The 25579-nt window shown below is 41.4% G+C and overlaps 2 protein-coding genes across 2 annotated transcripts; one reads left to right on the forward strand and one right to left on the reverse strand.

Moving 5' to 3' along the window:
• Positions 1-1984: 1984 nt before the first annotated feature.
• Positions 1985-15748, reverse strand: ATP5PB (ATP synthase peripheral stalk-membrane subunit b). Its single transcript, XM_008515224.2, has 7 exons — positions 15537-15748; positions 15230-15266; positions 11411-11556; positions 9498-9661; positions 8771-8896; positions 3439-3618; positions 1985-2401 (listed from the first exon to the last, which is right to left on the reverse strand). The coding sequence occupies exons 1-7, from the start codon at positions 15574-15576 to the stop codon at positions 2324-2326; spliced, it is 771 nt and encodes a 256-aa protein (XP_008513446.1). The 5' UTR covers positions 15577-15748; the 3' UTR covers positions 1985-2323.
• Positions 15723-24516, forward strand: WDR77 (WD repeat domain 77). Its single transcript, XM_008515223.2, has 10 exons — positions 15723-16048; positions 16295-16480; positions 17757-17898; positions 18192-18241; positions 20654-20724; positions 20864-20918; positions 21391-21462; positions 22031-22139; positions 22682-22750; positions 23390-24516. The coding sequence occupies exons 1-10, from the start codon at positions 15934-15936 to the stop codon at positions 23547-23549; spliced, it is 1029 nt and encodes a 342-aa protein (XP_008513445.1). The 5' UTR covers positions 15723-15933; the 3' UTR covers positions 23550-24516.
• Positions 24517-25579: the final 1063 nt, after the last annotated feature.

The following is a 25579-nucleotide window of genomic DNA, read 5'->3' on the forward strand; positions in this document are numbered from 1 at the left end:
TGGCGAGTACCTCCCTTCTTCACTCAAGCAAGAAATCTGTGACTCAACTTGATTCTTCCCTTCTTCCATCTTCTCCCCTCTCGAGTCCTATTAATGTTTCCTTTAGTTTTTCTCATCAATTCCTTCCTTTTTATCCTCACTGCCATGGCCTTTAGTTAAGGTCTTCAATGTCTTTTAGGTAGAATAACCCAACAGCCTGACTAGCTTTGCCTCTCTCCAAACCATCTTCTATCGTTGCTAGTGGTTTTCCTGAAGCAAAAATCGTCATCTTCTTCTCCTTAAAATTCAGTGGCTTGTCTGTCCTCAGAACAAAGTCCAACATCTAAGCCCAGTATTTAGGGACCCTAATATAACTCCTTACTATTCATATTTCACTCTTCATTCTTGAGTTTTAAATGTGTTACACTCCCCTAAAATGGATTCTCTACAATCACAAACACTGCTCCATCTTCCTGGACTCTAATCCCCCAGACAGTCTTTTTGCTGACTTCCTCTTTCAAATGTCAGTTCAGACATCGGTTCTTTTCTGACCTGTCACCTTTCTGCTCTTTCCTTGTTTCACTTGATGCTTTCATTGATTTCTTGGGACTAGAGTTTTTGCTTTAAGTATTACTCATTCAGGTTAACATTTATTAATAGGATGGTTATTGTGGTGATTCATGTGTCAACTTGGTTAAACTGAACTACATCTTCCAGAATTCTCTTCCCTGGATATTCTGGTTAGAATAAACCATAAAAGATTCTTGAGTCCTTTTAGAGGCCAGATGTGAAGCAGCAACTATTTTGCACCTCATATATGTTGTTGCTGATCTGTTAATTCACCAGCTGTAGTTGGGCCTGCAACTTCTGGACCTTTCCCTGGATAGTCCCTCAGCTTCTCTAACCTTTGGACCAGGTGTGTGTGATGAAGGGCCTGGGGTTATGTAGGACGATCATACCATTAGGGTCAGAATAATAAAAACTGACAAGGGTTTCAGTCTGTGTTTATGATAACCACTCATTCCTATTCTCTCAGTTTACATCCATCTTCCCATCCGAACTGCCTGCTCCATGGACTTCAAGCTTCTGCATCAGAAACAAAGATAACAGCCTTACAGAGACTGCTTAATCAGCTCCCAGGACAGCATAAAGCCAAATCCCTTAATATACAAACATACATCCTAGTAATTCTGCTTCTCTGATTGAACCTGAACTGACAGTTAAATGATGAGGCTGGTAAGATGCACCTAAAATGGTGCTTGTCACTACATTCTCAAAGCACCTTGTACTAAAGTCTGTATTATATGACACATTCTTATTGCCTTTCCAGTAGATTTTAACTCTCTGAGGTAGGGACTTTTATCTCTGTATGACCAATGCAGGATGGTGCTTAGCACAAACTAGGTGTTTATAATTCTTCATTAAATGAATAATTTGGAACACCTCTGTTGACCCTATCAAAATCTCATTAAGTAACAATAAGGATGTCAATCTGATTTCTATATTAGGTGAATACATTAGCCATCAATAAATATTGACTCAAATGATTATTACATAAATTAAAGTCCTAGGAAGTCAATGAAAATAGCAATTACCCATATGGTACATATTTTCAAATATTTCCTATTATCTAAGTTGTCCATTTGTGTATAAATAAATCCTTACACAAGTATAGGAGAATTAAAGGCAGACAAACCTATGGAAGGGCAGAATTTTCTGATTTACCTGCTGGATTCTTAAGAGTGATTTTATGACTCATTAAGTTCATAATATTTTCTATAGACATACTTCTAAAAGATAATAAAGTCAATGATATGATATAATATTTCCATTAGTTATTTTAAGAATGCTAAAAAGTTTTAAGTTTCCCATAACCTACCAGTTAGCCAGAAAGTTTACCACTAAGTCTTATAAACAAGATTATCAGTTCGATGATATCTTTAATTTTTACCCAATTGACAAATGTTGACATAATATTTCAGAAAATCACGCAACTTGAAAAACCTTGTTTCAACTGTCACTTTATTGCAAGATGGTAGAATTAATTATAAATTTAAACTATAATTTGGTAATCTTTAGCCAGGCACCAAATTTAATTAAAAGCAAATTGCTTATTCAAAAGTGATCATGGAACAACTCAAAATGCTGAGCAAGAAAGATGAGAAACATCTCACTGGCCAATTGATTATTTTAGTTCTCTCACTATATGAAACTCAAACTTTGCATTTTTAGGAAAGGTAAGCTGTCACTTAGTAGACAGCAATACAGGAATATTTTGTCACACAGACTAGGTTCCATTTAGTGAGTCAACTGTTTCTAGTTATCTCAACTGGGATAGATGCATTTACACAACTGGCTGTGCCTGAGCCTTCTTTGCGAGCAGCTTTAGATCTGAAATGCACTTGGCAATTGTCTCCTTTTCCTGTAATAAGGAAAGAGAAATCTGGTTAGACCTTTGCAATCATAGAAGGGTAGAAACACGGTTACTTCCTACAAGAGCTCGAGAACCTCAAGATGGATGATTGGCTTAACATGATACACCACAAGGAATTATTTAATTATTTAACATAGAGATACAATTTATTTTCAGCAAATTCAGGGCATCAGCTAAAATCCCTCAGCTCACAGCTTTTATAAGTGAAACTTGTATAGAGTTTGAAGCCAGATACTCCTGTAACCATGTGCCACTGATGTTAGCTTATACAGCTAACAGCTGCTTGAAAAAGACCAATTTAACAAACAGCAGTAATATGGAAATGTTAAGAAAGAATGAAAATAATTTTTAGTCTCTTTTCTATACTTTTGTTTTCCAAGTTTCTTAAATAAGTCTATTACTTTTACGTAAAAGTTTATTAAAAAAATAAAAACAATTCATCAAATGTTGATAGATCTTGTTTTCCTAGACCTCCATGGTTACGCAGAAAATGACCACAAATGCCTAAATATACTATATATCTGAGAAGAAGATATCAAGTCATAAGTAAGTAAATAAAGAATACAAATTTAAAAAAGGAAATCAAGTCTAGGTAAATAATAGAAAACACTGCTTTTCTGTCCAAGACCAATGAATTAAGCGGCTGGTAAGAAGAAATGGAGCAGAAATGATGGAATTAGGAAATGGAAGGGGATCAGAAACAGCCTTGTCCAGTCTCCAACGTTACCCAAGTAATGGAACCTGAGCACGAGTCTGCCACAATCAGTGCTCTCAGCAGTCTTCCCACTGTTTTTGACCTATGAAGTGAGAGGCCCTTTGGTAACCAAAATTTGAGGAAAGAGGAAAGCCACCATGGTAGTTGTGCAGCATCTTTTAGGTTACCACTATCCAGAAAAATGGACTAGTGCCACTCGACTGTCTCTAGGCTGAACACTCCTTGCCAGCTATTCCTATCCTAAAAGAGCATCAGCAGTTGCTTGTCAGAGTTGTCAATACAATTCCAGAAGCTTCAAAATATCGTGTACCTGCTGTGTAGAGAGGCTCTGTACCACATGCTTCTCCACCCAGTTTACCATGTGCTCTTGTTCCTTCCGACGCATCATATTCTGCACAGAGATTTGATAGTCCAGACGATTCTTTACCTCCTTGTATACTCTATGCAGCCGTTCCCGGTAAGTAAGCTCCAAGGCCATAGCAATGTTATTCTGAGCAAAATTAAGAAACGAAGAAAACTGTTTCATAGTTGAAGGATCACTTACACTCTGAGGATTCTGCCAGTTAGAATACACTCCACCACTTTCTTGTATTTTATACAAAATTCTTTTAATTTAATATGAATAGGGAGTACATGTGGTAAAAAATTCTAACAGCATATTGCAAAAATATACTTAAAAGTATGTGCAGTAAAAAATGTCTCCTTGGGCCGGCTCCGTGGCCGAGTGGTTAAGTTCTCGCGCTCCACTGCGGCGGCCCAGGGTTTGGATCCTGGATGCGGACATGGCACCACTTGTTAGGCCATGCTGAGGCAGCATCCCAAATCCCACAACTAGAAGGACCTGCAACTAAGATATACAACTATGTACGGGGGCGGGGGGGGGGGGGGAGGTTTGGGAAATAAAGCAGGAAAAAAAAAAAGATTGGCAACAGTTGTTAGCCCAGGTGCCAATCCTTAAAAAATAAAAAAAGTCTCCTCTACTACCCCCAGAGGCCACCATCTTCCTGAATTTCTTGTATTCCCTCCCAGAAATATTTAATAAACAAAATATAGGTATTATGCATGCACGCACACACACACATCACTTATACTAATTATGACATGTAGACCCACCCCAATTTTAAAAGTTATATTGGGTTCTACTATACTGGAGTCCTGTAATCCATAATTTACTTAACGAATCCCTATCAAGAAATCAGGTTGCTTCTAAGTTCTACCACAAATAATGCTGCATATATTGTATACGTCTTTGCACTTATGTGTGACTATTTGCTGGGTCAAATAATAGCTAAAATCCATTGAGTATCTACTATGTTCTAAACACGGCGTGTCAATTGCATTAAGTCTTATAATCACACCATGGGATAGTTATTATTACTATATCCATTTTACTGGGAGGAAACTAAGGCAGAAGTTAAGGAATTTGTCCAAGGCAATGGAATTAATAGATTGTGAAGCCTAGATCTGAATACAAGGAATCAGGCTACAAAGCTCATGTTTTTTTGTGTGTGTGTGAGGAAGATTGGCCCTGAACTAACACCTGTTGCCAATCTTCTTTTTGCTTGAGGAATAGTGGCCCTGAGGTAACATCTGTGCCCATCTTCCTCTATTGTGTACATGGGACACCCCCACAGCATGGCTTGATAAGTGGTGTGGGTTCACACCCAGGATCCAAACTTGCGAACCCTGGGCCACCGAAGTGGTGTGTGCCAAACTCAGCACGTTCCACAAAGCACATGCTCTTAAAGATCCACTTTAAATTGTCATTAGCATTGTCAAATTCCACAGAAAAGTTGTACCACTTCATTCTCCCACCAGCAACACAAATGCCTATTACTCCAAACCTTGACTAACAGTGTTTATAAAAGCTTTTACTATCTGCTCTTCTGATAAGCAGGAAACATTAATTTTAACTGTCATTATCTAAGGAGAAAATTTACATATTTAGAAGCCTCTTACATTTACTTCTTTCTTTATGAATTGTACACGTTCAATGCCTAGTTTTCTACTGGGGTGTTGGTCTCTCCTAAGCTAACTAGCCTTTTGTGTCACGTAGAATGCATGAATTCTTCCCAACTTGTCATATAGCTTTGTTTATGGTAATTTTTACACATAAAATTTTAAAATTTTTATAAGATCAATTTAACAACTTTTCCACTTACGGTTTCAGGATTTTGTTGTGTTTAGTAGAAAGGCCTTCTCAACTCCAAGAGTATTATATTTTTTTCAATGTTCTCTTTTTCTACTTTTATGATTTCATTTCTTAAAGATCTTCATTTGAAATTTTAGTATAAGGCAAAAGGTAGGAAACCAACTTTCTATCTGCAAAAGTACCCATTTGTCTTTCTGCCGCTAAGATGAAAATGCCACTAACTAGATTCCCTTTTGTATTTAGGTCTTTCTCTAGACCCTCTCATCTTGTACCAATCTGGCTTCCTATTCATATACTTGTACCACACTATTCAACGTTCCTTTAATTTTACAGTAAGTTTCAGTATTTGGTAGGACTGTTCCTCATTACTTCTCTTTTTCAGAATACTCCTGGATACTCTTTTTATTTTTTTCTATTAATAATCAATGTGTCCAAGTCCCAACATTATCTACCTCCAGCCTATTAGCATTTTCTTTCTACGAATGTGTTAAATTTAGAGATTAAAGTGGGGAGAATTGATACATTTATAATAGTGAGTCTTCCAATCAAAGAATACGTTTTTAGAAACTTATACCTCAAAAGTACTTTACATTTTTCAAAGTACAATTATACATTTGTAGTGAAGTTTACTCCTAGGCATCTTTTCCTAAATGGTCTATCTTCTCCCAGCATATTTCTAACTGACTGCTATTCCTATATAGAAGACTAGTGATTTTGTTTATTAGCTATTAATTTTGTACCCAGACACCTTACTGAATTTGCTTATTGTTTTAAGAGTTATTTTGATTCTCCTGGGTTTTTTATGTATATAATCAGGTAATCTACAAATAAGGATAACTTTGCCTTTTGTCTTCTAATTTTTATACCTCTTATTTCTTTCTTATTTGATAATATCAGATACCACCTCCAAAATAATATTGATAAACAATGGTGGCAGGGATATTGTCAACTTCTAGTTTGTAATGAGAATCCTTACACGTACCTGTTAAATATAACAGCTTGAGATATTAATCTCAAGTAGGCCCTTAATACTTCTAAGTACATTTCTTTAGACCATTCACTCTCTGCTCTTCTTTCTCCTTAAATCTCCAACATCTCGACTACCTTCCCTCTCAGCAAATGACCTTGCTTCCTACTTCACTGAGAAAATGGAAGCAATAAGACAACTCCCATAGACTTCTACCACCACATAAATCAATCTACCTGCATCTATACTCGAATACTTTGCCTTCCTGTCTGTAACTATGACTGAACTGTCTGTCCTCTTGAAGCCAATCCCTCCACCTGTGCACTGTATTCCAGGGCCTCTGGCCTATTCAAGGACATCACTCCAGCAAATTTCCCCCCACTTTCTTGGGGGAAAATTTTTTTTCAACTTTTCTCTATTAACTTCTATCAGATGCTAACAAGTAATTATACTTTCTATCTTTTAAAAAAGATCTCTCAATTCCCACATCTTCCCCTCCTAGCTACTAATTTCTTTGCCCATCCTTACACTAAGACTCCTTGACAATTCTGACAGTTGTCTATACTCTAACTCCAATTTCTTTCCTTCCTTTTTTTCTTCAACCTACTCCGATAGCTTCACTAAAGTAGCCCAAGGTCTCTAGAAACCTTCACGTTGCTAAATCCTATGGCAAATTCTTAGGCCCTTTATTACTTGACCATAAATAGGGTGACCATAAATTAAAACAGCCCTTGTTTTCATCTGTTTACCTTGTGTTCCAGTCTTATGGCTTTAAGTGCCAGTTGTACGCTCATGACCCCCAAATCTCTAGCCTGGAATTCTCTCCATCAATTCCAGACCCTTATATCCAATGGTCTACCTAACAACTCATTTCAAACCAATGCATACAACACCTAAGGCTATGTGAAACAAGGCAATCAGAGTGACCCCTGAAAACATAAGTGAGATCATATAACTCCTTTGCTTAGAAGCCTCAGTGACTCTCATTCAGGGAACAAGTCAAAGTCCTTACAGAAGCCTAGAAGTCTTTACATGGTCTAGTCCCTGGCCATCCTCCATCTTGCTTCCTTTTATTCCTCCCCTCCCCCTCTTCCACTAGTGATCTTCTTACTTTTCCTTGACTGTAGAAGTAAGCTTCCAGGTTTAAGGTCTTTGCAATTGCTTTCTTCTGCCGAGTGTACTATTTCTTCAGAAATCCACACAGCTTGCACCATCACTTCTTTCAGGTCTCTGTTCAAATATCACATTAGAGACCCTTCTGGACTACCCAATAAAAATAGTAACTCCCTCCTCCTAAAATCTCTTTTCCTTTAACACTAGTTTATTGTTCTACATAGCACTTATTACCAGTTGACATTCACAGCCACTAATTATTTTCTGTCCTCTCAACTCCTGGTTAGAAAGTAGACTGCATGAAGACACAGACTTTGTTCTGTTCTCTGCTGTATTCCCAGCACCCTGCTCTGACCAGTCTCCAGACAGAAGAACTCAACAAATGTCTAGTAAACAAATTTTTCATAAATAAATAAAAATTCTAACGATTATCATTTGATTCTTATGAAAAGGTTACATCTTCAAAAGCCAGTTTTGTGTGTACATACATATTATATATGAAGCAAGAAGCATTCCCCAGCTGTAACCTAAACATGCTTGGAAAGAGTTGTTAAAATTTTCTGAGGTTTTCAAACATTCATGCACTTGAGAATCTTTAGGGATCCTGCTTTAAAAAATATAGATTCTTGGATAGCTCCTAACAGAGGTTCTGAATCCACAGGTCTTGGAAGGGGTCCAAAAACTTGCACCAAAGACAACTCTGATGCATGTGGTACTAAGACCACTCTGAGAAATACTGGCCTAGATCCTTAATATTTCAGGTACTTACTCTACTTTAGCATCTCAATTTTCATTTAGAGGTGCTTCTACAACTTACAATTTCAATATTAAGGGCATCTCACTTTAAATATCAGGCATAAAGTACTGGGCTCAAAGTAAATAATAACAAAATACTTGAAATATGTTCCTAGGGTTATTATAGAAACTAAATGTTTTAGAATCTAATTACGCTTTAACCATAGTAAAAAGTTCTATTGATATCTGAATTTGCATTGTGAATGTGGAATGTAAGGCATCAGGTTTTCTTTTGGCAAGTACACTATGGAAGACTTTCTTATAGTAAGCATGTATGAAATACACAGCATGTATTTCACCTACAGCCCTAGACAGTGCATGCCAGTGTTTAATCAGCTATAACTTGATGACTGTTTTCCTTTTGTTTGGATCTAAAATGTGTTCTTTCATAACTTTTACTATTTCTAATTTTAGAGTAGTAATTCTAATTATTTACCCACTTGATAGGTCTTAAATGTCTAAATAGCTATAATTGCCAACCCCCGCCCAAATCTTCTCTTTTCAAAATAAAATATGCTCAATCTATTCAACCATTCCTTATACGAGATTCTAAATTTTTGTTTTAAATGCACACAATGAGTAACTTCATTCTCCTTAAAAAGTTCTGAAACCTACCCTCTGGACATCAAAAAGGTAATGGCGTTTTTGAACCAGTGCCTGCTGTGACTTCTCCAGATCAATTGCATCCTGGATCTGTTTGATGGAAGCCTGTTTCACCTCTTCTAGTTGTGCAATTTTTTGCTGCAATTATGATATTCACAACAAAGATCAGCGAAAGTAACAAAGGTAAAAAAAAATTCATTTTATGCTTCCTAAAGTTATACTTCTCATTTGTGAAAACACCTAGAAAGAAACATACATACACATAGAGAGAAATGCACAAATCCTTAAAAAGAATTGCCCATAATAGCTACCCAATACAGTCACGCACTGCATGACAACGTTTTGGTCAGTGATGGACCGCATGTACAACAGTGGTCCCGTAAGACTGGTACCACAGAGCCTAGGTGTACGGTAGGCTATACCATCTAGGTTTGTGTAAGCACACTCTCTGATATTTGCACAATGACAAAATTGCCTAATGATGCATTTCTCAGAACGTATCCCCATCGTTAAGCAACACGTGACTGTATCTTGTTAATGAAAAAACTATGGAAAAGCCGGACAAAGTTTGGTAGATTTTAAAAAAATTTATCTCAAATTAGAAACTAACATTAACACTTACAATTGTAATGATTATTATTAGATTGCTTTCTACATGTTCTTCCAACATTCATATCAAAAACATCACTTGATGTTTCTACTGAGGTCTAAAATCAGAAATAAGGTTTATGGTTCTTACCTCATTGAGTTTATCAGCAAATTCTCCAATAGAAGCACCATATTTTTTAACTATATAGACAAGAACGCCTATTGTTGATATAGCAGAGATGGTCTCTGGAGTAATCACATATATTTCTTTGGATAGAAAATACAAGATAAGCCCAGTTCCGAGCACATAGGGTCCTAAAAGAAGAAAGAGTTATTTTATGATGGATGTGCTATGCGACCAGGGGAAGACAGAAAGATATTGCTGCATTTGATTAGCTGAAGGCAACATTAAGCAATGATTTAAAATAACCAGATTCAAAGACAGAACACTGGATTGAGAAGCAGTATGGCAGAGTCGAAAGAACAAGGATCTGGACTCAAGGAAATCTGACTCTGCAACTTACTGAGCAATACAAATTACTCTGAGCTTAGTTTCCCAGATCTGTAAAGTGGTAACAATATCTTCCTCACAGGGTTGATGAAATCGAGAAATAACGTATATAAGGTGGCTAGCACAACTGCTGAACAAACAGGAACTATTATTCTACAAAGACGCCAAATTACTTCCCAAAGTAAATTGTGTAGCAAAATGTACTACTGATTGAATGAGAACCTTGGTCAGGATAAAATTTACCCATTCTTGCCTATTTTTATTGAATAGAAACCTGACTCGGGAAATAAGCAAAAAACAACTATAAAGTAGTTTATATGCAAAACGAAGACTTAAACATCAGGATTCTCAATTCCTGTAGCATCTAATTATAACGCTTCAAACAGGACTATCCTTTTCTTCCACCGGGCCATGAGCTCTGAAAGGACATAAACCATGATTTACCTTTCTCTAGGATTTTCCTCTGTGCCTCACAAAATGCTAGGCAGGGACCAAGCAGGCCTTTGGGGCAGTACTTTAGTGTTCTGAGCAACACTAGCACCAAAGGATGTCAGGACCATCAATGAGAACAAACGGGTTACAGTCTCAAATATATTTTATCCAGTTTCCTATATGAAGTTTCAACCGGTTTTTTAACTTCTCTTTAATATATAAATGTTAAATGTGAATTTGCAAAAAAGGACTATCATATGTAATATTTTAATCACCTATGGAGATCTGAAGACACTAATGTTTCCTGCAATTTCAGTTAGGGAAATGCTATTTTAGGCCACTCCAGGGTTAAAAAAAATAAATCTTTGGTTTCCAACGTTCCACAGTCATAGCAGTATTTGGGTATAACAAGAAAGGCAGTGTATGTAGTAGAAGAAACACCAAACTCAATAGGAGAACCTGCGCTTAAGTCCAACTCAGTTACTAAAGAAAGAATAAATCTCAGCAAATTCTTTGTTTTCTAGTTCTTCCGGATAGTAAAAATGTCTTCACAGGACTACTGTAAGGATTAAATAACATAAGCGAAAGCATACTGCATTATGAAAATGCAGGGTTTCAGAACAGTTTATGCCTTTTAAAAGGGGAAAAACTGATAAACATGGTCCAGTTTCTGCTTTCATGTTCATATACACAATTTAATAGTCTCTACTGCCTTACCTGGCTTTCTCATCCACACTTCTTCCCATTACCTGACAGTTTATTACACAGTTACTCATTTCTTCACTGTCTACCCTACAACAGAATGTATGTTCCATGATGGCAGGCCCCTCAGTTCTCCACTGCATGCCTAGAACAGTGCCTCACACAGAGCAGGCATTTGTTAAATTTGGTTTATCAACAAATGGAGACAATACTGTAAAATTAAGTTAAAATTCCAAACAAATTTATTCCAAAGACAAGTTAAAGGAAACAAATCAATTGTTACATTGAATCACTTCCACAATTTCCTTTTAAAAACAGCTGACTTGTTTTTGTGGCATATATGGAAGTGGGAACAAAATCCTAGGTTAACACAAACTAGACCATGCAAACATCCTATCAAACACAGGGCTAAAGCTCACCTGTCACACCCGTTTTAGGATAAAGGAACTGGAAGAACTCCTCAGGGATCAGCCCCAAGCGAACTTTTCCTCCATATTCAGGAAGAGGTGGTACAGGGGCAAGACTTGGCTGTCCTGTGTGAAAGATCCTTGTTGCCTGCAATACCCTACAGATAGCAATTATACAAATTTAAAGTGTATTCTTTAAAGAGAACACAATGTACAACAATTAGAAGAAAAAACCAATGGGGATGAGGATGGAGGCAGTTTCCCACTAATCATCATAATGGAAGAGAAGAGACTGGGAACAGGAAGGTCCAATAATTAGCTGCGTGGCAAGGGTAAAGTGCCTTACTTAAAGCCGTACGTAACCTTCTACCCAACACTAGACTCCCTTCTCTAAGTCTCACAGGTCACCTGTCCACCAACCGTATGTATGTTATTAGCACTGAAGTATATAAGAGTGTAGACTCCACAGGCGATCAGGGTTCAAATCCCAGACCTGCCATTTGACTTTGGACAAGTAACTTAAGCTTTTGTGATCTCGATTTCTCTAAGTAAAGTGAGAATAAAGGATATTACCTTACAGGGTTGTTGTGAAGATTAAATGAGTTAATATACATAAAGTGCTTAGCATGGTGCTTGGTATACGGTCAAACATGTAAGTGGTTAGCTACTACACGTGCACTGTGTTGTGAGCTCCTTCAGGGCAAGAACTTTAATCTTTCTGAATGTTCTCTGTGATGCGATGCTAACTAATCACTATGTGAAACAGGCCTTTTCAGTGTTGGGTAGCTCTAATTACGTTTATCTTTGAACTGAACTGCTATGTACATCCATGAAACCTCCATCCATTAGTTCTAATTTTATTTTTCTATGTAAGATCAAGCTTATGTATCTGGGTTAAACATCTCAGTTCCTTCACAATAGTGATTGTCTACACCAAGGAGCTCTCTGGTTTTGTTTACAAAAATGAGGTTATATAGAACTGACCGTGGCTCTAAATACAGCTTGACCAATTCATTTGTTCTACAAATATATGAGAACTTACCATCGCCATTATTGGGCTTGAACTACTGTACTATTATCATGGACTTCCAAACTATTCTTGTACTAAAGTAGCCTAGGACTGCATTTTTAGCAGTTATAGCATACTGGTGTCTCATTAAGCTTCTGATGAAATAAAATCCTCTGGTCTTTTCATTCTGCTGTCAAGCTCAGTCTCTTTCAAATTCTCAGTATGTGTTCATCCTTCACTCCTCCAACTCTCTACCTCTATCCCCTTGCAATGTAAGAGTTTATTTCACTGATGGGCTTCATTGCTTGTCTTTTGAATATTATTTCTGCCTCCCAATATATTACCTACCCTGTCAACTTCTGAAATCTGAGAATCACGCTTGAGATTCTTTCATTTAAATCAGGGTTTCTCAGTCTCAGCACTATTCACAATTCTTTGTCGTGGAAGGCTCTTTTGTGCACTGTAGAGTGAGCAGTATCTCTGTGGCCTTTACACACTAGACGCCAGTAGCATTCCCCTCTCACTGAGTGGTGACAACCAAAAATGTCTCTAGACACTGCCAAGTGTCCCCCAGAGGGGAAAACTGCCCCAGGTTGAGAACCACTGACTTAAATCACAGCAAGAGAGGACTTGCTTTAGTCTGACACAAATCCTCTTCCCAACTGGCTTAGTTCAACCCTCATCACCTCTTGTCTAATCTAGTTAACAACCCCAAACCTACTCTTTCCACTTCTCATCAAATACCCCTTAATATTAGCTCCCTCCACACTTCTGCCAATGTTTCTAAAATGCAAATTTGACTTTAAAACTCTCCAACAGGCTTTCTCCTACCTATAGAAAACAAACTACTTAGTATAGCATATATGATTCAGCACCTATCAAATTTTATAACCTCATCTTCCTTCATTCTCCTACCCTTCAGCCATATGGCACTACTTACAGCTCTCAAACACAAACAAAACAAAAGCATGCTTCATAGTGCCCCTTCTGCCTGGTATGCCTTTCACTTAGTGACTGGCAAGCCCAATTAGCCTCCAGGACATCTCAAGCATATCCTTCATAAAGGTCTCTCCAATCCTGGACTAACAGTCATTCACTCAACAAAACATTTACTGACTTTCTACTTATGTCAGGCACTGGGAGCACAGCAATGAGCAGACACCGTCCCAGCCCTCAACATTCTAGTATTCTAGTGGGAGTGCAGGAAGTGTGAGTGTAGAGATCCACAAGCAATTTCAGGCAGCTGTAAGTGCTATGAAGAAAAACGGAGCAAGGTAAGGGGATAGGGAGCAATGGAGTAGGTGAAAGGCTTTTTTGGTAGGAGGCCAGATGACATTTGAACCAATAAGCTGGGGAAAAGAGAGAAGAGCAAGGACAAAAATCCTGAGGCAATCACAAGCTTAGTAGCGTTCAGAGGAACAGCAAGAAGGCCAGTGTGGTTGGAGAATAAGCTTAAGAGAATGAAAGGAGATAAGTCAAGGGGTAGGATGGGATCAATCCATGTTGGGCCTTCTAGGTCATGGTAGGTTTGGATTTTATTTCAACTGGGATGGAGCTCTGGAGGTTTTAGGTGGGGGGCTGACATAATCCCTCTAGCTACTGTGAGAATGGGCCCTAACGGGACAAGAATAGAGATGCAAGCAGACTAGTTAAGAGACCACTGAAACAGCCCAGGTGAAAGCTGCTGGTGGTTCACACTCCAGGAGTAGTGAAAGAAGAGGTCAGAGTCCAGATAGAATCCGGAGAAGAGCCTTGCTGATATCAGTATGACACATGGAATGTGAAAGAAACAGAAATCAAGGATGTTCCTTGTATCTTGTATATATATATCTCTTATTACCTGTATTATGATTATTTGTTTACACGTCTGTATGGAATCTTTTTTCTCTGATAAATTGGAAGCAGTCAACTATAACCTGACTTTATTGAATACAAAAATTAATCACAGAGAGGCCACAGCCAGTTTTTCAAGCCACAGGATAGTTAACAAATTTTGCAAGATTTAGGACTAAGTTTGGAAGTAGAAAGAGAAATCCCAAAGAAAATTGACATGTTCTATGAAATTATATTAACAATAACAGCAGCTAATGGTTACTAAGCACATATTACGTACTATTTATGATTTTAGAATTTCACAGGAATTAAGTCTCTTAATTCTCATAACCCATAATACACTATTATCTCCATTTTGCAGATGAGGAAGCTGAGGTCACACAGCCCGTAGGTGGACAAGCCAGGCGTACCCTGTTCCAGCTCTTGAGTCCTCACTCTAAACCACTACTCTACAGCTTTCTCCCCTCGTAGACAGTGTGCAAGCTCCATGAAGCCAGGTACTTAGCCTTAGTCATTTTTATATCTTTGGTTACGTGGGTGCCAAGATAGGTATTTACTGAATCAGTGAATGACTTCTCTGACTCTTATGATCTTGCAGTAAAAGTCGGGATCTGGGAGACAGACTGAAAACCACATGCTTCCCTGCTTTAATAAAGCTTGGGCTTGGGTATGCAATCTAGGAATGCGGATTCGGGCTGTGGCAACTTTGGCCAGCTGAAGGTCACAAGGGAGAGGGCTGGGGCTGAGAAGACACCAAACCAATTTCTAGTTTAGTTAGAACATAGCGCTTATGCTCTTAATCTTTATCATTAGGTAATACGATGATGTTCCAGGCAGTTACAGAAGCACAAGTGCCGGAATGAGGCTTCAACGTCCCAAAGTCACCTGAAGAAAGGCAGTTTCTGGCCTAAGGCTAAAAGGAGGTGGCCGAGCAGTGAAAGGAGGCGATAAAACAAGTCCGAAGGGGAGTATTAACCCCTCACACTCACCCTGGACCGAGGAGGGCCGCGTTCTTCAGACAGGGGGCTGTAAACACAGAAGGCACAGGTCAGCAAGGTCAAGGTGAAATCCGGGCTGCCCCTTCCTCGCTCCCCGAGGGGCCGGATCACTAAGGCCATGCGCCTCTTTGCTGTACCCCGAAACCCCGCGCTCACCTTGGGAGCGGCGCTAACCACTCCCCACTAAGGCCCAAGTCTCGCCAGGCCTTCCTTCACCCCCTTTCCCCAACTCCCTCCCAGTAACGCTAGACGCGCTTCTTTGCAATCACTCTGATAGCCTGGACCAGCGGTCTCTCACCCGCTGCAGCGGCAGCAGAAAGGACCACCCGGGACAGCATGGTCAGCAAGGGTCAAGGCGCGAGTCCAAGCGTCCCAGTGACCCCGGACAAGAGAATCCGTCCGGACAGGAGAAAGATGGTCACTCCCAAGTCTCGCGAGAAGAGAACGTCGTGCCTTCTTTTCCCATCAACTGCGTCTCGAATTTCTTCTTCTCGCGAGAAGAGGCACCGAGCGCGCAGAACCTCTTGCCGGCGAGCGGCAGCCGGAAAGCGGAATGGAATTCTCGCGAGATATATAGAGGCTAGCCTGAGAAGAGGGGCTGAGGCCCAGCGGGGCACCACGTGGGCCTTGCTATCCAGAGCTGAATCTCCCGCTGGTGTCCAGTTTGGGTCTGGGTTGGAGTTGGGACTGTGGAGATGCGGGAGGAAACCTCGTCTCCCCTAGGTGCCCCCGCGGCCCGGGAGTGGAACCTTCCTCCTAATGCGCCCGCATGTATGGAGCGGCAGTTGGAGGCTGCGCGGTACCGGTCGGGTGAGCTGCGATCTCAGGCCTAGGATCCCTCTCACCCCGGCCCAGGGCGCCCCTCCCGCGGACTTCTAGCCCGCCCCCTCCCCGCTTGCCATCCTGACCGCTACCTCTCGTTGCTGAGCTCAGCCCCCAGCCCTGCCCTGCTTTCCTGAGCTCAGATCCAGACCCGGCCGGCGTGCTGCTCGGTGCGGTCACCATGGAGACGAGCCCTTCCACCCCTCACGCGCTGACAGCTTGTACTTCCCGTAGATGGGGCGCTCCTGCTCGGGGCCTCCAGCCTGAGTGGCCGCTGCTGGGCAGGCTCCCTCTGGCTTTTCAAGGACCCTTGTGCCGCCCCCAACGAAGGCTTCTGCTCCGCCGGAGTCCAGACGGAGGCCGGAGTGGCTGACCTCACTTGGGTGGGGGACAGAGGTATCCTAGTGGCTTCTGATTCAGGTGAGTCACTTCTCCCCAGCCCACAGGTAGAATGGAGGCTAGGGGTACAGGTCGGTTTGGGCTCCATCTTTAATGTCTCATACTCAGTGATTGGGGGAGCTCGAGGGTGTTGGCCCCGAACGAGAACTCCTATGTAAGTGGGAAATACCTTTCCCAAGGTTCTAAATTGCCTGGTCGTCATTTCTGGAGAAACCCGTAACGAAATTAAGAAATAGATTGGAACCATTTTTCTTTATCCCCCAACGCAGCCCAAGGATAATCTTGATCTTAATGATGATGCTTAAGTCAATGTGTGCTACCTGTCTCTTTCCATTTCTTCCCATTTTCTTCTTCTTTTTTTTTTAAAGATTTTATTTTTTTCCTTTTTCTCCCAAAGCACCCCGGTATATAGTTGTGGGTCCTTCTAGTTTTGGCATGTGGGACGCCGTCTCAGCATGGCTTGATGAGCGGTGCCATGTCGGCGCCCAGGATCTGAACCCCGGAAACCCTGGGTGGCCGAAGCAGAGCTTGCGAACTTAACCACTTGGCCATGGGGCCGGCCCCCCCATTTTCTTCTTTTACTTCGTTCTCATTCTGCTTTCTTTATTTTGAATGTCAGGCTCAGCAATGGAGACTTTGGCATTTAAAGAAAAATCAATTTGGGTGTTGGCAGGCATTTTGTGGAAAGATGAAAGTGACACATTAAAAACCTAGCTTCTCTGGGGGTTGAGCTTGAACGCTGTATGTTCAAGATAACTTTTGCGGCGACGCGGGGGCGGGGGGGGTGGTGGGGGGGGGGTTCTCTACTTAGCCAGTCACTCTGCAAGACACTCAATTATTCAGTGTATTTTTTGAGACTCTGTAAGATGTTTATTCAAATTGTTCAATAAATATTTATTAGTTTGCAAATAATTGGAAGATTTAACCTCCCTGGGCTGTGTGCTACACAGAGAATCCTGGAGACTTCATCCGTTTCTCCTGGGAACTTATTTTCCAATGTTTTCTCACTGGAAGCAGAATAATGGATTTTACCAGCTATTCCATCTTTCCCTCTCTTTTTTTAAGAAACTTTCCCCACCTAGGTGTCTGGACTGTTATTAGGAAAACTAATGCTAGCTTAAATCCAAATGCTTGGAAGTTAGCTAAACTCTCTGATGATGTGGACTTTGCTTTGCTTTTATAGGAATAACTCGCTTTTTTAGTTTAATGACAGTGTACTACTTGAATCCTAGAAGTGAATTACTGTCTTGGTATAATCCAAGCTTGTTTCCCTCACCCTCTACTCTACCCGCATCAGGTGCTGTTGAATTGTGGGAGCTGGATGAGAATGAGACACTCATTGTGAGCAAGTTCTGCAAGTATGAGCATGATGACGTTGTATCTACAGTCAGTGTCCTGAGCTCTGGCACACAAGCTGTCAGTGGTAGCAAAGACTTCTGGTGGGTTCCTGTTCTCATCACTCCTGTCTCTAGGCCTTCTTGGTTGTCTTTACTATCCTTTTAGTCTCATTAAGTAACGTCTTGGGCTCAATTTAAGAATCCAGTGATTAATTTTAACATGTGCATCAGGTTTCCTTAGAGATTTTGCAATCCCTTGTAAATAGATCATAGCAGAAACCCAACAGGCAAAGACATAGGACGTGCTGGTTATAGGAAGCTCTTGTTTGAGCACATGTTTTTATGTAGATAAAATGCAGGTCAGAATTAAGTATCTCTTTCCTTTTCCTTCTTAGCATCAAGGTTTGGGACCTTGCTCAGCAGATGGTACTGAATTCATACCGGGGTGAGTGCACGGTCCTTCCTTTTCAGTCCTGGCCTTAGCTGTTTTGTTTTTATTCACCTCTTTGGACTCTTTGAACTTTCCTTGGATGTTAGGGGCAGCAGCAGTTCCCTGCTGTCCTGCCTGATAGTTTTCTTCCGAAACTATAGTCAGGCCCCAGTGTCTATCCCCTGCCCTTTCTTAATTTCCCTATTTCTATTGATGGCCTCACCACCTTCTTGGCCAACGGAGGCTCAATCTCTCAGTCCTCTTCCACTCCTGCTTCCCCACTATCACTTGGTCACGAAGTTCTTTTGAGTCTTTTTCCACTTGGTCAATGATCTTTGTTTCCATTTCTTATGCTCCCATTTACTTTAAGGCTTTACTGCACACAGCTGGTGGCACTCCTCTCTCTACCTGTAATCTTCGGTCTTTCATTGGTTTCTTGTGGCTTGCAGAATAAAATCTCCTTTTATTGTTATGACATTCAAGCCCTTTTACTATCACTCCCCCTTCACGGGGACTGCGCTAGCTAAACCCAGTCACAGTAGATCCTTGGCATTCTCCAAGTATAAACCCTGAGACTTGTGAATCTTGAACTTGTGAAATACACCTCCATAAGATTTCTGTTTTTCTGGTGAGAACCATCAGTTTCTACTAATGTTCCTTTTTCTGCTCGCTTTCAATAACAGCGCTAGCAGTTAACTTTATTTTGGGAGCCATTTTTCATAAAGATACCATATCTTCATGAAGATAATGTCTAGAGCATTAGTGTGTGTGGCTAAGAGGTGGAGATGCTGTGTGATCACCTGCTTTCCTCAAAGGCTAAGTGCCTTTCTCTGCCAATTCTAACTTCAAAGTATGTGATTCGGATTTGTGCCAAAGCAAATCGCAAACTCATATGTATCCTGGACTTTCTGGGTCACTGGAAATAGTCAAACAGTAAATGCCAATGCCCGAAGTCTGCTATACTTGCCTTTCGGTTCTTAGACATATGATTCTGTTTTCCTGGTCAATGCTGACTCTTTTTCAGCACTTCTCCTGTTCAGCTTTTTTCATTAGTCCTTTGTGTTTATGTCTTATTCCCGCCCACCCCCCCCTCCCCAAATCCCTTGAGGGGAGAGGAACCACGTAGTCTTCATCTTCTGTATTTCCCCGTATGCTTGTCCCAGAGCTTTGCATTCTTTAAGTGAGCAATAAATTCCTTTTCATCATGTTGGCTTTCCATGGATTCTAGGACTAGAAAAGAAGTATGGAAGGTGGTTCCATCCCATCCTCTGTTTCAGGGCAGAGCTGCATTCAGACTGCCTCAGGAAGTCTGGTTAAGTGACTTAGAGAAGGTGGTCTGGACAGCCTATAATTAGCATCTACCAGGAATCTTCAAAATTTTTTGCTTGTAGACCTGAAAGAATTTTGAGAAACTGTACTCTCTCACATTTTTAAATATTTAAAATAATATAAGGTTAAATAGTTGCAAAGAAGGTAACTCTTGGCCATATCATTTATTGTATACTTGTTTCAATTTTATCTTTATCAAAATTTTGGATTTGCAGATTAAGCCTATTTAATTTATGCAAAATGTCTACCAAATAACCCAACTGGTAAAAAATGATCTGCATTGTTAAGCCACTTGGCCAAGTTAGACTTCACTTTCCGTCAGAAGAAGTCCGACTTCATTTTTAATTTCAGGTAAACTTGTTAGATGTCTCCTTATGACAACTATCTGTCATATTTTTCAAAATTCTCATTATTAGACAGAAACAGAGATAAGTCACTGAACCACTCTTGTGTTTGTGGCATAAGGGAACAAGGCCAGCCCCTTCACGGAAGTTTACCCAGATGCACTTCTTTTGCTCTTTGACTCGTCGGTATAAGCCCCTTTTGTTGTCTACCTCAGGTTTCTATACTCTTGAGCATTGTACCCTGGAAAGGTTTGGGGTGGGTGTTCCTTCTGAAAAGTGGGAGAAGAGTGATTGTGAAAGTAGAGGTAGGAAAGGAGTGCTGGCCCACTGTAGGCAGCCTCTCAGTTCAGCCTTAGGGGGGAGAACATTGGAGAAATTTATTCCCTTCAAACTCGCAGTGTCCAGAACTCCCTTGGAAATTTTTGTATACTGCCTGGAGGCGTGTGTACCACAGCGTGGGAACTGCTGTTCTAGGAGTCTTAGCCATACATTCCTTCACTCTTCTTACTCTGCTGCTGATTTCTCTTTCATTGTCTTTACTAATTCGTTCTTCTCCAAGCCTTTTTAGGTTTTACAACTCCATCAGCCTTTCTTCTTAGGTTTTGTCTGATCCAAAATCTCATGAAGTTTGTTAAATTGCATTATGAGACAAGGCCTGTTTCTCACACCCTCCCTATTGCCCCTTCATGGTGTCCCAGCTGCCTGATGGTACTGCTTCCAGCCTCTCTGTCATGTTTCTCTTTCTCCTTTACAGCTCACTCTGGGCAGGTCACCCGTGTTGCTGCCTCTCCCCACAAGGACTCCGTGTTTCTCTCATGCAGTGAGGTGAGAGCCCACCCCTTCTTCTCCCGTGCCCGCTCCCTACCCATGCTCAAACCCTCTGGGCCCAAGTCTAGTATGGAGACCTCCTGGCCAGTAGCTGCTGCTTTGGATTATGAAGTCCCTTTTCTGTTCCTTCTTCTAGGACAGTAGAATTTTACTCTGGGATACCCGCTGTCCCAAGCCAGCGTCACAGATGGGTGAGTCTGAGAGCCCGTGGTGGGAGGGTGGTACTGGGAACACACCTGGAAGAGGCTTTCCTTGGCCAGAGTTAAAAGCAAAGTGCCCAGATGCCCAGTCACTGTGACATAAGTGACATAATCGCTTACTTTCCCACTGAAGCTCTGCTGACCCCATTTTGTGCAGCTGGTACCCAGAGGAAGGGCTGGTTCCTGGGTGGGTAACTTACTTTACATTTCCTGGATGGGTGGACAAAGGGGCCAGAGCTCCTACCTTCATGTTTTATGCTTGAAACTTGCCTGTGACTCGTGTTCGAAAAGGGCAGGAGGCTGATAGATAAATTGTTATGAGGGTCAAGGATGAGGAGACGACTGCCTTCGCAGGGTATGGGAAACCAAATAAAGGTGCTTCTGGGACTGAGAGTGACTTTATTTGAGAAGCTTCTTTTGGGCTCAGGCGTCTTGTTCCAGACCCCTTTTCTCTCCTTTGCAGGCTGCAGTGCCTCTGGCTACCTTCCTACCTCACTGGCTTGGCATCCTCAGCAGAGTGAAGTCTTTGTCTTTGGTAAGGCAGCATGACCCACTATTGCCTGGGAACGGGGAGGATGAGAGAGAAAGGGAGAGAGCTAACTCCGTAATGCACAAAGCTCCAGCTGCTCAGTCATCAGCACACATGGGCACTAGATGAATCATGCTAATGGAGGGGTGGGGAGATAGAAGGATCCCAAAGTGGTTTTAGTTTAGTTTTGGAGAAAATGATTTTTTTCCCCAGTAGATTTAATTCTTGATTGTTCATTCTGGCCTACATTCTGGGCATGGCTAGAAGTAAGTGGGCCACAAAGCAAGTGGATTGCTATATGGGGAATTCTTTTCTACTCTGGATAGTCGTGGTGCTATCATGGTGATGAGGCTGTGCATGTGATGACATCATTTTTGGTTAAAATAACAACTACCTCATCCATTAATTTAATTTTCACAACCACCCAATGACTTATTCCTTCTTTACGGAAGAGGAAACTGATGCTCAGAGTGGTTAACTTGTCAAGGTTGAGGAACTAGCATTCAAATCCAGGTCTGGTTGACTCCAAAGCCCATGCTTTTAAACACTGTGATGACGTGCTCCCTCTCCTTAGGTGATGAGAATGGAACTGTCTCCCTTGTGGACACCAAGAATGCAAACTGTGCCCTCAGCTCAGCTGTGCACTCCCAGTGTGTCACTGGGCTGGTGTTCTCCCCACACAGGTACTGTTCTTTGTCGTGGAGGGCCTGGTGCGTATGAATGGGAACAGCGAGGGAGGATGCTTATGTTGGCAAAGCATTAGCTGATTAGGTATTTCCTTAAAGCAGATGCTGCTCTAGCTGAGGTTTCAGAATGTCAAAGATCTCTTAAGATCGTAGTCCTTTTTTGGGTTGTATGGTCTCTGTCTGAAAATAGCTAAAATGTGATCTCATTCCTTTTCAACACCCAGAATGATTAATATTGTGGGCTTCTAGAACTATGTGTTTGGAAAAGCCTATGTTTCTGGGTTATTGCTGAGGCTTCAGAGAGGGACCGGATGGGACGGTTACTTACCAGGATGATTGTCAACCCCAGCTTTGCTCCATTTCCCTCATCTTTCCTTGGCACTTGTAATGTGGACTTGAGTGGTAGACAGACTTTAACCCAAAGTGGGGATCAGGCCACCTTCTCTGGGTCACTGAGTGGGGTTGGGGGCTGACCCAGTCAGCATTTTGTATGGGGACCTTGGGCTTTACTTTTCACAACACTCCCCTTCCTCTCTTAGTGTTCCCTTCCTGGCCTCCGTCAGTGAAGACTGCTCACTTGCTGTGCTGGACTCGGGCCTTTCCGAGCTGTAAGTGTGAAGTGGAATCCTGTGATCAGGAATCAGGGAGGGGAGCTGTGGGTGGCTGGGTCCTTTTGCTCTTCAGAAAAGTACATTGTCTCTTTTGGAGGGAGAATTCTTCGTCTGTATATAAGGGGACTGTGTGATGGAAGCAGGCAGATTGTTGATCATCTCCCTGTTCTTGAGGCTGATGCACAACCAGCTCTGTCTCCAACAGAGGAGACATGTGGTGGTGGGTGGGATTTCTAAGTCTGGCATTCCAGCTGTCTCCTGAAAGGGGACGTTCTACCCTTTTCACATAAAGAACCGCATACATGAAATGCAACCTGCTATAGTGTGAAAGGCACCAGACAAAAGATCTAAATTGTACTTCCCTCTCTGCCATGATTTGCTGCCTGATCCTGGCCTATATCACCACCCTTGCTCTAGCCTCCGTTTCTTCTATGAAGATAGGATACTGGATCGGATGATTGGTAAAGTCGTCTGTGGATAGCTACACTGCTGTCCTAGTGACAAGGCCATACATATGGTGAAGTGTGTGTAACATCCAAAAATGTGCCCTGGATGTTTCGGCTTCTTTTTCTTCTCCAAGCCTGCTTTTTGCTCTTGTCTCTTACCACACCCAAACTTTTCTTTTTTCTCTTCCAGGTTTAGAAGCCGAGCGCACAGAGACTTTGTGAGAGATGCTACTTGGTCCCCGCTCAATCACTTACTCCTTACTACAGTGGGCTGGGACCATCAGGTCATCCACCACATTGTACCCACAGAGCCTCTCCCAGCCCCTGGACCTAAGAGTGTTGCCAAGTAGATGGGATTTAAGACAAAAAGCAAATCTCCCAGGAGTATCCACTCCCTTTGCCCTTGCCCTTGCCCTCTCAGTCTATGAGACATGCAGGAGCCTTACACAGTATGTTGATAGACCAGATCTGTGCAGTGAATAGGCATTGTCTGAGGGAGGCTGGGTTCTGGGGTCCTGTAGTCATAGGGAAGAAAAACTTTGTTGAAAATGGGTATGTCTGTGTGTCTGAGTGTGTGTGTAGACATATAGTTTTTGGTGGTGGGGGGAATAAAAAAATCCATCTAATGTCTTTCCTAAGCCCCCTCCCCTAGGAAAAAGTTCACAAAAGGGTTTTATGCTTCCCATGTATCTATGCTTGAGGAATTGGCCATGTCTGGATGAAGTATAGGTTGTGGGCATCCCTGAATTCTTGGAAGCTGCTCATATACTACTTGTAGAGATAGGAGCAACTTTATTTTTTTATAGAGCTTAATTCACCTTTATCATGAGCAGTGCTTCCATTTACAAAAATCCAGCCCAGCTCACCTGGAGGAAGAGCCAGGACACTCTTATTACTGTTTTGCACATCTTCTTGCTGTTAAACTGAGTCAGAAATCCATTTTCTGGCCGAATAAAAAGTTGGGCCTGTGTAATGCCCGCTCCCCTGCCCCCGTCCCCCCAGGGAGTTGTGTATATGGGAGATGAGTGTTTTTCTGTCATAGATGCCTTTGAAAAAAGTTTGGGGATGATGGGGAGCTTAAAGGCATTTCAGTTAAGTTAGAAAACTGACACAAACTTGCAGAGAATGTCTGGCACTTTTCCCATCGAAAACAGCCTGAGACCTGACCTCCCCCGCCTCTGGTCCCCTTTCTCTGGCTATAGGAAGTCTGAATGGTGTTTTTGTGGACTCTGGAAATTTTAAAATGCAGCATCAGAGAATCAGAAATACTCGTTGGTGAAATAAAAAGTTTAGGCTTTGTTGGCCTGTCTTTTGAAATGTGTGTGTTACCTGCAAATAGACATCTTTCACTTGTGTGAGTCATCAGGCTATCAGTTTTATAGCCCATTATTTTCTTCATGCTTCCCCAGCTCCCCATAGTAGCTAGTTGGAACTTAAGGTAAACATTTGGTTATTCAGGTTGGTGGACTGGCTATTGCCAGTTGGAAGCCATGGATCAATTGCTGATTGTATTGGAACTAAATATAATCATGTACAAGCTTTGCAAGTTTAGTTTAGCTGATGTCACATGAAACTGGGCAGTTTTAAGGAATATGGGCAAAATATTTGTAAGTAAAGCTTCCATGCTTCACCCTTGCCAAATGTGAGCCCTGGTCTCACAATTACCCTCCAGTAAAAGCGTATGGGAATTTGTAGTCATATAATCCGCTGGTTTTGGGGTGAGGTAGGAATAAAGCCTTCACTGTTTTTAACTATAACTTCTTGGAAGGTGGTAGGGTGAGTGGGTGGAGTCACTGAAGTTCTTCCTGGAGGTAAAAGCTTAGAATTTGTGATGACCTAGAGAAGGTAAGGATGGCATGAGGTGGGTAGGACTTAAATTTGCACAGCCAAATTCCTCATGGACTGAAGAACAGTGGAGAAAAAAATTTAGGGGAAGAGGTCAGAATCCAAAAAAATGTATGTATGTGTCAAAGTGGTTAAAATGACATCAAAGAAAGAGAAAATAGGTTTTGAGGAACCATATTGTAAAAAATGTTAGTTTGCATTCAAATAGATCTGTGCTGAGAGTAGTTCACATCTGTTAATGATTGCCACCGAGATATTTGCAAGCCTAATCAAAATCACAGTAGGAGTGACCATCGCAATTTTGTGTGAGTATATGTTACAGTGAGCAAAAAGATGCCTCAAAATAGAAAGTGATCTCAATAATCAGAAATGTAGTATCACATGGAGGGTTATGGACTAGGTCCCTGACAATAGTTTCAGTAGAGTGAGCACAGACTTGCTGATGACAACAATGAGCTCATTTTATTTTTGTTTTAAACCATACACGTATTTATTTTGCATTTAATTTCACTGGTTCAAAGGTCTAAACCCTGGG

The sequence above is a fragment of the Equus przewalskii genome, unplaced genomic scaffold, assembly GCF_037783145.1.
Source record: "Equus przewalskii isolate Varuska unplaced genomic scaffold, EquPr2 ChrUn-13, whole genome shotgun sequence".
NCBI lineage: Eukaryota > Metazoa > Chordata > Mammalia > Perissodactyla > Equidae > Equus > Equus przewalskii.